This window comes from Ovis aries, chromosome 2 (genome assembly GCF_016772045.2).
Source record: "Ovis aries strain OAR_USU_Benz2616 breed Rambouillet chromosome 2, ARS-UI_Ramb_v3.0, whole genome shotgun sequence".
NCBI lineage: Eukaryota > Metazoa > Chordata > Mammalia > Artiodactyla > Bovidae > Ovis > Ovis aries.
Genome location: NC_056055.1, coordinates 211,684,387 through 211,697,357, shown reverse-complemented (window position 1 = coordinate 211,697,357; position 12,971 = coordinate 211,684,387). Strand labels below are relative to the sequence as shown.

At 40.4% G+C, this 12,971-nt stretch overlaps 2 protein-coding genes across 32 annotated transcripts in view; both read right to left on the bottom strand.

Annotated features, from left to right (window-relative positions):
• The window catches only part of RPE (ribulose-5-phosphate-3-epimerase), a 28,247-nt gene extending 21,081 nt beyond the window's left edge, over window positions 1–7,166 (bottom strand). For 3 of the 11 annotated variants that reach the window (XM_012145021.5, XM_004004888.6, XM_042244184.2), the window contains exon 1: window positions 6,964–7,166. In XM_012145021.5, coding sequence (XP_012000411.1) covers window positions 6,964–7,085 — 122 coding nt within the window. In that variant the 5' untranslated portion in view covers window positions 7,086–7,166. Of the gene's footprint in view, window positions 1–6,280; window positions 6,312–6,963 lie in introns of all 11 variants that reach the window. The other 8 variants (XM_042244183.2, XM_012144959.5, XM_012144993.5 and 5 more) reach the window with 6 other exon arrangements.
• Window positions 7,167–8,797: 1,631 nt separating this feature from the next.
• UNC80 (unc-80 homolog, NALCN channel complex subunit) overlaps window positions 8,798–12,971 on the bottom strand; it is a 215,816-nt gene continuing 211,642 nt past the window's right edge. For all 21 annotated transcript variants that reach the window (XM_042244174.2, XM_042244175.2, XM_027965136.3 and 18 more), the window contains one exon: window positions 8,798–12,695. In XM_042244174.2, coding sequence (XP_042100108.1) covers window positions 12,429–12,695 — 267 coding nt within the window. In that variant the 3' untranslated portion in view covers window positions 8,798–12,428. The remainder of the gene's footprint in view (window positions 12,696–12,971) is intronic.

Genomic DNA, 12,971 nt, shown 5'->3' with positions numbered 1-12,971 from the left:
CTTCACGGATCACAGCCTTGTCATGGGGAAGGGGCTTATGTACCTCAATAAAGCTATGAGTCATTGTAGTGCACGGCCACCCAAGATGGACAGGGCAAAGTGAAGAGCTCTGATAAAACGTGGTCCACTGGAGGAGAGGGCAAATTGCTCCAGTATTCTTGCCTAGAGAACCCCGTACACAGTTTATGAAAAGGCACAAAGATATGACACTGAAAGATGAGTCCCCCAGATCAGGAGGTGCCCAATATGCTACGGGGGCACAGTGGAGAAACAGCTCCACAAAGAATGAAGAGGCTGGGCCAAAGCGGAAATGATGCTCAGCAGCAGATGTATATGGTGGGAAAAGTAAAGTCTGAAGCTATAAAGAACAATACAGCATAGGAACCTGGAATGTTAGGTCCATGAATCAAGGTAAACTGGATACGGTCAAACAGGAAATGCTGAGTCAACATCGACATCTTAGCGAACCAAAAATGGACTGGAATGGGCGAATTTAATTCAGATGACCATCGTATCTACTACTGTGGGCAAGAACTGATGAAAAGAAATGGAGTAGCCCTCCCAGCCAACAAGAGTCCAAAATGCAGTACTTGGGTGCAATCTCAAAACGACAAGAATGATCCTGGCAAATCATTCAATATCACAGTAATCCAACTCTATGCTCTAGCCACTAAAGCCAAAGAAGCTGAAGTTGAATGGTTCTATGAAAATCTCCAAGACCTCCTAGAACTAACACCAAAATAAAAGATGTCCTTTTCATCACAGAGGACTAGAATGCAAAAGCAGGAAGTCAAGAGTTACCTGGATTAACAGGCAAGTTTGGCCGTAGAGTACAAAATGAAGCAGGGAAAAGGCTAACAGAGACACTCTGTTGAGAACACACTGGTCATAGCAAACACCCTCTTCCAACAACAGGACATGACTCTACAAATGGGCATCACCAGATGGTCAGTACCAACATGAGACTGATTATACTCTTTGCAGCCAAAGATGAAGAAGTTCTACACAGTCAGCGAAGTCAAGACCTGGAGCTGAATGTGGCTCATCTCATGAGCTCCTTATGGCAAAATTCAGGCTTAAATTGAAAAAAGTAGAGAAAACCACTAGGCCATTCAGATTTTACCTAAATCAAACTACTTATTATTGATTATGCAGTGGAGGCAATGAATAAATTCAAGGGATAACATCTGGGTAGAGTGCCTGAAGAACCATGGAAGTTCCTAGCACTGTGTAGGAGGAAGTAACCAAAACCATCCTCAAGAAAAAGAAATACAAGGCAAAATGGTTGTCTGAGGAGGTATTACAAACAGCTGAGAAGAGAAGTGAAAGGTAAGGAAAAAATGGAAAGATATACCCAACTGAATGCAGAGTTTCAAAGAAAAGCAGAGATAAGAAGGCCATCTTAAATGAACAATGCAAAAAAGTAGAGGAAAACAACAAAATGGGAAAGAATGGAGATCTCTTCAAGAAAACTGGAGATATCAAAGGAATATTTCATGCAAGGATGAGCATGATAAAGGACAGAAATGGTAAGGACCTAAAAGAAGCAGAAGAGATTAAGAAGTGGCAAGAATGCATACAAGAACTATACAAAAGAGGTTTTAACCACCAGGATAACCATGATGGTGGGGACACTCACCTAGAGCCAGACATCCTGGAGTATGAAGTGGTCCTCAGGAAGCATTACTACAAAAAAACTAATGGAGGTGATGGAATTCCAGCTGAGCTATCTAAAATTGTAAAAGATGATGCTGTAAAGTGCTGCACTCAATACGCCAGCAAATTTGGAAAATTCGGCAATAGACACAGGCGTGGAGAAGGTCAGTTTTCATTCCAATCCCAAAGAAAGGCAATGCCAAAGAATGCTCAAACTAACACACAACTGCACTCATTTCACATGCTAACAAGGTAATGCTCAGCATTCATCAAGCTAGGCTTCAGCAGTATGTGAACTGAGAACTTCCAGATGTACATGATGAATTTAAAAAAAGCAGAGGAACCAGAGTTCAAATTGCCAACATCCGCTGGATCATAGAAAAAGCAAGGGAATCTCAGAAAAACATCTATTTCTACTTCATTGACTACGCTAAAGCCTTTGACTGTGTGGATCACCACAAACTGTGGGAAATTCTTAAAGAGATGGAAATACCAGACCATCTTACCTACCTCCTAAGAAACCTTTATGCAGGTGAAGAAGCAACAGTTAGACCAGACATAGAACAATGAACTGGTTCAAAATTGGGAAAGGAGTACAGCAAGGCCATATACTGTCACCCTACTTATTTAACTTACATGGAGAATACATCATGCGACATGGTGAGGTGGATGAATCAAAAGCTGGATCAAGATAGCCAGGAGAAATATCAACAACCTCAGACATGCAACTGATACCACTTTGATGGCAGAAAGGGAAGAGGACCTAAAAAGCCTCTTGATGACGGTGAAAGAGGAGGGTGAAAAAGCTGGCTTAAACTTAACATTCTAGTATCATGGCATCTGGCCTCATCACTTCTTGGCAAAGAGAAGGGGAAAAAGTGGAAACAGAGACAAACTTTATTTTCCTGGGCTCCAAATTCACTGTAGATGGTGACTGCAGCCATGAAATTAAAAAATTAAAAGACACTTGCTCCTTAGAGGGCTTCCCCGGTGGTGCAGTGGTAAAGAATCTGCCTGCAATGCCACAGACCCAGGTTCGGGCCGAGTAGGGAAGATCCCCTGGAGAAGAGAATGGCAACCCACTCCAGTATTCTTGCCTGGAGAATTTCATGGACAGAGGAGCCTGGCAGGCTAAAGTCCATTGGGTCGCAAAGAGTTGGACACGACTAAGTGACTAACACTACTACTGCTCCCTGGAAGGAAACCTATGACAAATCTAGACAGCATATTAGAAAGCAGAGACATTCAGTTCAGTTCAGTTCAGTCGCTCAGTCGTGTCCAACTCTTTGCGACCCCATGAATCACAGCACGTCAGGCCTCCCTGTCCATCACCATCTCCCAGAGTTCACTCAGACTCACATCCATCGAGTCCGTGATGCCATCTAGCCATCTCATCCTGGGTTGTCCCCTTCTCCTCCTGCCCTCAATCTCTCCCAGCATCAGAGTCTTTTCCAATGAGTCAACTCAAAGTACTGGAACTTCAGCTCCAACGAAATCCGAAGATTGATCTCCTTCAGAATGGACTGGTTGGATCTCCTTGCAGTCCAAGGGACTCTCAAGAGTCTTCTCCAACACCACACTTCAAAAGCATCAATTCTTCGGCACTCAGCCTTCTTCACAGTCCAACTCTCACATCCATACATGACCACAGGAAAAACCATAGCCTTGATTAGACAGACCTTAGTCAGCAAAGTAATGTCTCTGCTTTTGAATATACTATCTAGGTTGGTCATAACTTTTCTTCCAAGGAGTAAGCGTCTTTTAATTTCATGGCTGCAGTCACCATCTGCAGTGATATTAGAAAGCAGAGACATTACTTTGCTGAAAAAGATCCATGTAGTCAAAGGTATGGTTTTCAAGTACACATGTATGGATGTGAGAGATGGACCATAAAGAAGGCTTAGCTCCAAAGAATTGATGCTTTTGAATTGTGGTGCTTAGAAGACTCTTGAGAGTCCCTTGGACAACAAGATCAAACTAGTCAATCCTAAAGGAAATCAAACCTGAATATTCATTAGAAGGACTGATGCTGAAGCTCTAATACTTTGGTCATCTGATGTGAATAGCCACCTCACAGGAAAACACCCTGATGCTGGGAAAGACAATGCTGGAGGAAAAGGGGGTGACAGAGAATGAGATGGTTGGATGGCATCACCAACTCAATGAACATGACCAAACTCTAGGAGACAGTGAAGGACAGGGAAGCCCGGCATGCTGCAGTTCATGGGGTGAAAGAGAGCTGGATGCAACTTAGCAACCAGACAACAACAACTAATTTAGAAATTGCTTATTTGCTCTATTCCTACATTTAAGACCAATACATTTCCAGTCACTTCCTGTCAAGACACATTTATGTTTACATGCTCTCCAATTTTCTTTTCCAGAAAAATCCACCTGTCCTTTACTTCAAATATCCAACCACACTAATGCTCCACCCACCAGTGTCTCCAAAACTTGTTCCTGACTTTCAAAGTCCTTCAGTTTTAATCAGAAGACACAGTGGGGACTTCAGGGAAAGAGAGAGGACCAGAAAACCACCAGTGCATCAAGCTCAATGTACTGTTGGAGATTTTTAAGGGGCAAGGAAAAGGAAAAGCATGGAGGCAGAAAGTAGAGGAAGTCCACAGCCCCTCGTTCATACCCTGGACCTAAGCGGCACTGCAATTTAGCCAGGCCCTGCCTGTTCTGATGGGACACTGGGGAAGGGGCTGAACCTCCCCAACTGGTTTCCTATTGCAAAAGGGGAATGAAAGTAACTCAAAGTTGTGATGCTTAACAGGGAAAGGCTTTTAAAATAGTGTATGCAAAATTTGCTTATTTTCAAACCAAGATGTTTCTCAGTAAAAGGGGAAAGGAGTCAATAAAAAATAAATACATTTACTTAACAAGCTCAAGGACTGCCATAGGCCTGGGAGGGGCAAGATATTTCTTAGAAGATACCTCTATTATGATAAAACCATTCATCCAACCAATTATAACTAGGCCTGCCACAGTGCTTTTCCTGCAGAGAATAGAGGTGAGCTCTGCTTTCAGGGCGTTTACCGTGCAGTAGGGGATATGAAACAAATAACAAAAATATAAACTAGCTGTCTCTCAAAGACAGACAATATCTTAATCATTCTCTGTAAGCCGAGTATCCAGAGAAGACAGTTTCTGAGACAAAACAAACCGCTGCCTGCTTCCAATTGTGGTTCCATCATTTCCTAGTTACAAGGGAACTTAACCTCTCTTTATATTAGACTCCTCACTGTCAACTCTGGTGCTGATAACAGCTCATGGGGCTACATGAGATAATTCACAAAAAGTATTAGAACAGGGGATATACGTATACCTATGGCTGATTCAGGGCTTCCCTCATAGCTCAGTAGGTAAAGAATCTGCCTGCAATGCAGGAGACCTGGGTTTGATTCCTGGGTCGGGAAGATCCCCTGGAGACGGAAATGGCAATCCACTCCAGTATCCTTGCCTGGAAAAATCCCATGGACAGAGGAGCCTGGCGGGCTACAGTCCATGGGGTCACAAGAGTCGGACACAATTTAGCAACTAAATCACCACCACCACCATGGCTGATTCATGTTGAGGTTTCACAGGAAATAAAATTCTGTAAAGCAATTACCCCTCAATAAAAATAAATTTAAAAGAAAAAAAAATCTCTAAAAAAAAGTATTAGAAACAATCGAGTGTTCTTTATGAGCTCTATATTTATCATTACCTATTGTTATCATTGATATTCTGATTGGTAAACTGGGACAAATTATTTTCTCCATTCATTCACTTAAACATGGTTAGACTATACTCATATGTGCTAAGTCATTTCAGTTGTGTCCAACTCTTTGCAACCCTATGGACTGAAGCCTGCCAGGCTCTTTTGTCCAGTTCTTTACCACTAGCACCACCTGGGAAGTCTATTCTATCCCGAGACTCCTAAGTGACTCAGAATTCTGTCACATTCTATATCTCAAACACAAAAATGTAGCTACCCATCTGTAAGTACATACTCCAGTAACTTTTGGAAGTTCAGGGCTTTCAAGCAAAGGTGTCAAAAAACAAAGTACGTAAGTAGAATGACATGCGATAAGCACACTAAAAAGCTATGTTCTGGAAGAAGTAATATTTTGGAGAAGGAAATGGCAACCCATTCCAGTGTTCGTGCCTGGGAAATCCCATGGACAGAGGAAAACTTTAAGGTTAAGATTTTGCCATTAAACAGTTGGGCACAGTGTTGAAGTAACTGAATGAAATGGAAAAGAGAAACAGCAGATCTAACCAGACCAAAGAAGACGAATCTTTCATGAGTGACACTGAAAAGGGAAATGACTGGTAATTTTTGCAAAAAACACGAATTTGCATATTTGCATGAGGGTACACAGAGATTTTACCTATTTTCAATAATTTTACTCTTCTGCTCCAAACCATGGTTAATGGCTGTTTTGATCTTATGGCAGTTATCAGTGCGGCAAATGCAAGTTGCAACTCTGTCACAATGTGCGTAAACTTGAGGGAGTATTAACTGTTTTCTCTAGCTTGGTTCCTCATTTTATAACCAACTTATGAAACTAGCATCAATCTGATTTCAAACAATATTGATTATGGGCTATAACTACAGTGCTTAAAAATTACTTACAAAAAACTGACCTCCCTGAAGAGCAGGGTGCCTGAAGAGAAAATAGATAGGAAAATCAAAATTCGAACAATGAGACAACAATTATCATCAATTATAGAAAATTTACCATGTGCCAGGCATTGTAAACTACCTGTACCAGCTCATTTCATCTTCCAAAGATGCCTGGGCTGTAGAGTGTTATTACTCCCACTTTTCACAGAATGAAACTGAAGCTCAATGAGGTTAAATGGCTTGTCCCAAGTAACCTAGCAAGTGGCACAACTCGGGCGTTCTCACTCCAGGTGCAAAGCTCGTCATCGTTATACAAGTCTGTCTCCCCAGCAATGCCACTAACTAGCTATATGAGCTTGGGCAAGTCATGCCTATCCCCTTGGGCCTCAGTTTCTCCAACTGAAAGTGAGAGACAGGTCCTAGAAATTAAGGTCGCTTCCGGGTGCTAAGTGCTAGAAGAATTCACATTACGTGGGGGGGAGGGGAGGAGATGAGGTTCGGGACACGGTCGCAACCCAGGTCCCCTCCAAGCGGAGCCTCCTGGGTTTCCACCTCAGGCCCCTTCCTCAGTACCGCGTTCAGAGTGAGGCGCTTCGCGGCACAGGGACGCCGTGCACCTAACAGGTACTCAGTCAATGGGAGCCTATCCCGCCCCACGCGACAACCCAGGCCCGAACCCCGCGGAGAGTTACCCGTCCATTACATCCAGGTGCAGATAATCGGCCCCAGAGTCCAGCATCCGGAGGCACTCGGCCCCTAAACTGGCCAGGTCACTGTTGAGGATGGACGGGCCAATCTTGCAACCAGACGCCATGGTGCTAGTGCTCCAACGCAAGTTACTGCACAAGAGCCCGGCTAGATGAAGGCGTTGTGCCCAGATTGGCCGAGCAGTTTTGGTCCCACCTCTTCTCCGTAGATCTTTCCGGATTCCGCCGGAAGCAGCTGCCCTGAAGGGGAAGTCCCGCCTCCCCTGGAGGGAAGGACTGCCACCTTAAGGGCTTAGGGGCGGGGCCTCGCAATGAAGCACCTTCCTCCTTCCTTTGATTTCAGTTTTTAATACAGGGCTTTCAAAAAACAAAAACTAAAAACCTGGTCTGTCAGGTCTCCCAGCCCTCGGAGGAGTTTCTTAATCTTTTTTAGTTAAGTTCTTTCATCTTTTTCAGATTCTTTTGTATAGTAATTAATAATCTTAAGGGGACCAGAGCTTCTGCAGAAACAAACACTGTTACCAAGCATAGATAGAAGTAACATTCCTAAAGATACAGTGAAAGTGAAAGTCACTCAGTCACGTCCGCCTCTTTGCGACCCCATGGACTGTCCATGGAATTCTCCAGGCCAGAATACTGGAGTGGGTAGCCAGTCCCTTCTCCAGGGGATCTTCACAACCCAGGGATCAAACCCAGGTCTCGTGCTTGGCAGGCAGATTCTTTACCACTGAGCCACTTGGGAAGCCCCAAAGATACAGTTCAGTTTCAGTTCAGTCGCTCAGTCGTGTCCGACTCTTTGCGACCCTGTGAATCGCAGCACGCCAGGCCTCCCTGTCCATCACCATCTCCCGGAGTTCACTCAGACTCACGTCCATCGAGTCCGTGATGCCATCCAGCCGTCTCATCTTAGGTCGTCCCCTTCTCCTCCTGCCCCCAGTCTCTCAGTTGTGAATTCAGCCATTTCTTTTCAATGAAAATGATTAGCCTGAAGTCTCAACCACCAGATCAGTTGGAACCTAAGAAATGATGCTGTTGACCTTTCCTGACCCTGATGTCTTTAATTACTAAATCAGGGACTGTCCACCCACCAAGCCCCTTCCTGAATACACTTGTACCCTTAGCTTAAAACTTAACACACACACACACACCCCCAAACCAAATGAGAAAAAACGCATTACCCACTTTCCCTGTTGGGGAGACACTGCTTTGGGAAAGATTTTCACTATTATTGCTGAAAGTAATACATCCTTCCTTCTCGAATCTTTGGCTTGGTTGTGTCTTTTGGCTTGACTCCCACAAAGAGAGGAACACAGTTTTCCATGTAACAAATTCACATGGGAAAAAAAAAAAAGTTTAGTAAGAGCATTACTTTGAATTTAAGGATAAGGCACTTTGTATAAAAGACAGAACTGTGATGGTAAACTTGGATCCCATGGTAAACTTGGATCACATTCAGAGAATAACCTGGCCCTTAACATTCCTCTTGGGAAATCTACCAGTCCTTCCAAATGATCATACTTAAGCAGAGAAGTCATACTGGGGTATATGTCTCCCAATGTGCCCATTCTCCTTAATTTTGAAAGTTAGGGATGGAAAGCATGAGTAGAATGAAGCTCATTTGGAAGGGGGTGGAATTAGAGGTATTGAACTGAAAGGTGACTTCAGGCCAGATTATGAGGGTTGAGGAGGAATGTCAAGACAAGCTCCAGGGATCCAAAACAAAAAACACCTCAGGGTCTAAAATGAACACTTTCCTAAAGGAGTTAACCTATTTCTTGTGTTGAAAAATGAGAAATGAAATGCAATCAGGCATCTTAAATATTTTTAATTTATTTTATTATATGTGCATATTCAAACACAGAAGTCTTATCTTTCATAAATATCTTTCATAAACATTTCAATATTTATTCATATGCATTTTTTCCATGCTCTTTGGTCATTCAGTATTCATAACAAACTTTATAGTCATCTGAGGGAAATCGGCTGTGTAGTCAATCTTTTGCTTTTACCTGTAAAATGGCTAATAAAGGATTTTCATCCTGCAGTCACAGTGACTTTTGAAAAATATGGAGGTACATTGATCTGTAATCCTAAATGACCCTAAAACAACATAAGTAAATTTGTCTTAAGTTTTTCCAAATACATTCTGCCCTAACTTATTTTTATTCTCCTGAGTGTCAAACCAAACTTTGTTTCTGTAAAGGTGCAGTTAGGACCCACTGAAGTAAATGAGGAAGCGAGACTTTCTAGTCACTGCCAAGACAAGGCCATGGACTTGGAAGTGTGAGGTGACGGGGCAACGGCAAAACTCGGTGTGATAGCAGCAAATTACGGAGACTACTAAAGTCTCTGTACAACTTGACGAAGGGTATTTAATTTTATATTGGACTGTCATTCTATGTATGACCTTTTTTTCCCTGTTGGTCCCAACATACACTCTATTCCTGTTCAGATACTCTCAGAGCTGGACAGCAGAGTAGAGAATGTTTTAAACTGATTAAAGGGACAAATACGAAAGAAAGTACTCTTGGTATTCTGCCCAGAGTACTATTGGAGGCTTGAAATAGTAAACACATTACTTCCAGCCTACTCAACAAGCCCAAACCAGACCCCCAAATTCTACGGATTTTTCTCCCAGCATTGTTATGCCCATTTATGCCTTTTGGCACTATAGTTCTAAGTGCCTTGTCCGAATGCACTCAATAACTCAGTTTAATTTTTGGAAAAAAGAAATAAAACTTACCTAAAAGAATTACAGAAAGCAGCAAATGCTGAAAAACAAAAGTTAAATGTTTTGTTGTGTAAAATGGTGTATCCAGAATTTGAACTGCTTTAATTGAATCTGAGTAAATCTACACCCACTATTGTGGAGGTCACATGTTCATTCCAAGGTCTCTCAAAAGTTAATTTCAGAAGAGCAGTCCCTTGGTTGAGTCCAGTTTTTTTGTACATGGGAAGTAAGTGTCTGTTTTCATTTTCCTCTGAACAAGATAAATATTAAGTATCATAGCTTAAGAAATGATCTAGTATTACCAATACTATATTTATCATATGTAATAATTAACTTTTAGTCATATACTCAATAACATTTTGAATTACAAAAAATTGTTACTTATCTTGATCTTTTTCTAATCTTCTCCAACGTTTTTTAAAATAATTATTCCTTCAAAATCCAGGGTACAGTATTCCTGAGAATACATCTTGTGACAATCTTATGCACATACATATATTTTATCAATTACACACAGACATTTAACACATTACATTCAACACATTTAAGGGCACCTTAAATGGAACAGATGTATATATCTGTAAAATCTCCATAGTCCCAGTATGAAAACATTCCTATTCTATAAGGCCCTGTTTGTCAGAGTGGAGGCTTTTTTGCAAGGTACAACATTATTTAGCTTATTGGAAAAGTTTCCAACAGACTTCCATAACACTAAAGTGAAGGAATCAGGCTAAAAGGCAGACAGGTCAGCATAGTCATGTTCAACACAGTCTGTTACTTTTTAAATATATATAAAGGTATATAGGATTCTGGTCAGATGTTTAACAATTTTCTTCGACCCTTTTACTTTTTAAATACTTGATACAATTATACACAGAGAATCTGAGTCAAGCATCAAGGAACTGGAACAAAACACACACATATAGAAGACTCATATAGCCCAGACATTTGTAATTACCAAACATAAGGCCTCTAACACTAAGGGAGCAGCATAATTTTAAGCAGATGAAATATATCTCCTTAGCAAGAATCATAAAACCACTTCTTTATGTGTATTTCTGCATTTGAGAACTCAGCATTAAGCATAAATTTCCTGAAAATATTGTAAAACGTGGAAGAGGTCATTTACCACCTCTGTTTTCTGAATGTTTAGATTTGAAATGTTTAGTTTTGTCCTTTAACTCACGGATATCTTTCATTCTATTAGTGAATGAGACCAAAACCCCAAATTATACTGGAAAATATAAATCACAATAACAAACAATGCCTCTTTAATAAGCAATGCTAACAGAAAAATAATTTTGCTTTGTGATTTGGGTGAGTTTAACAGGTCTCCTTTATATATACATATATATTTCATAACCAACGTAGCCAAAGTTTAAGTGTACAGAATGGGTTCTAAATTCATTGCAATGTAATTGTAGTCTAAACTGTAGCTTGAGTGCTAGAAAACATGTACACAAACCCCACCACCATACCAATTTAGGTATGTATATGAGTTTTTATACGCTAGAAGTTATATAACAATTTTCTAATATAAATTGTTAAAGTTTTGAAATTTAATCTTGAACTGTAAGATGCCAAGCCCTACTATAGGATTAATAACACACTAGATATGGCCTCATGAGCCTCCTAAGTTTTATACTTTTCTTGAAGTAACTGAATGTCAAGTTAAAGTAAAATACACAAGCTGACTGTGTCTATAAAGAAATTGCACGTTATATTTTTTCTTCATAAGCTTAACATCTAGAGGAGCATATAGATTTGTTAACATTGAGAAAAGTTATTTTATTGAACCAATTCTAATAACACTAATCTTAATATCTGAAAATATGCCCTTAAGGGCAGGCACAGGACACTATAAGGGAAAATAATTACATTTCCCGATATTTTCCAATGTTGGTATTGATGTCATCAGGGCTAGAAGTAGGAATACCATCTCTTTCTAGCTATTATATTTATATTTAATTTTTATCATATTATAGGCTATTTATATCTTCTTAATTTAGATTTATGTCTGATAATTTCTAGAATATTCTGTGTTGATTATGAAATGGAATGAACTTATGGCATTAGCATTTTGATTTACAATATTTAATGAAAATGACAGTTAAAAAATAAATTGAAAAGTTCAAAGTTCTAAAAATAGTATTTTTTCTTCTTCTAAATGGTTATATTTTTGATCAAAAAAAATGCCTGTAGGCTTATTTGCTATTAATATTTAGTTTCCCCAAACTAATATTTTCCTTTTGATTATTTTTTATGTAAATTGCTACTTGTATAGCCACCTGATTTAATGTTTTTGAAATTAGAAAAATAAACATTTGCATGAGATGTATTATGTAACCTCAAAAAATTGCATTAGTTTTTTAGAATACATTACTTCTTAATATTCCTAGGTAAGCAGCTCTGTAATATTATACACTTTTAATTGCTCAAGGCTTCTTGAATCATAAACAATGTGCAGTGAAATGGCTCTGTCCTTTTATTCTTCCCTGGATTTCATGATCTTTACACAACCAAACCATCTTAGCCATTGATTTTTTAAAGATGTTCATGAAACAATATGCACATTGGCAGAAAAATCTACTGGGATTTGTGCTACCCACTGGGTGTAAAGTGCTGTGTTTTCATATATTCCAAGTGAATGTTTTCAACTTTCAGCAAACTGATCCCTTCCACATCTTGTCTACACCTACAACACTTAAAAGGTACAGAACTAAACATGAGACTCATCTAGGTCTACATCCGTCTCCCCCCGCTCTGTGGGAGTAAAAGGGAACTGACTCGCCAGCAGGGGGTTCTCCATGCCATTTTCCTCACTGATATGAAGAACTGTGTCTCCGTGCTGTAGGAGGATGGATGTCTCAAGGCCTGTGAAGTCATCAGGGTCTGAGAGTTGCGTAGAGAGGGGGCTGTGTGCCGTAGCACCTTGTACTTCTGTGTCCTCCTTCCTTTCTCCTTCTTCAGCTGGGAGGTTCTCACCCTATGACCAAAAGGATCGTAACACTGAAAGGTAGGATGGATACCAGGAAAGAGGATCAAAAAATACTGTTGTCCAGCTGTGACTGGAAAGGACTCACAAAGCTGGACGTAGTTTTAACCTTTGGAACACGTGAGATTTTATATAGGCCCTTTCAACTTTCTAAGCCTCAGTTTTCTAACCTGTTGCATGAGCCTCATTTTTGGCCCTGTTCACCTTGTAGACTGTGAGGGTAAAATGAGATAAAGGTATTACAATGATTTTAACCATTAAAGACTA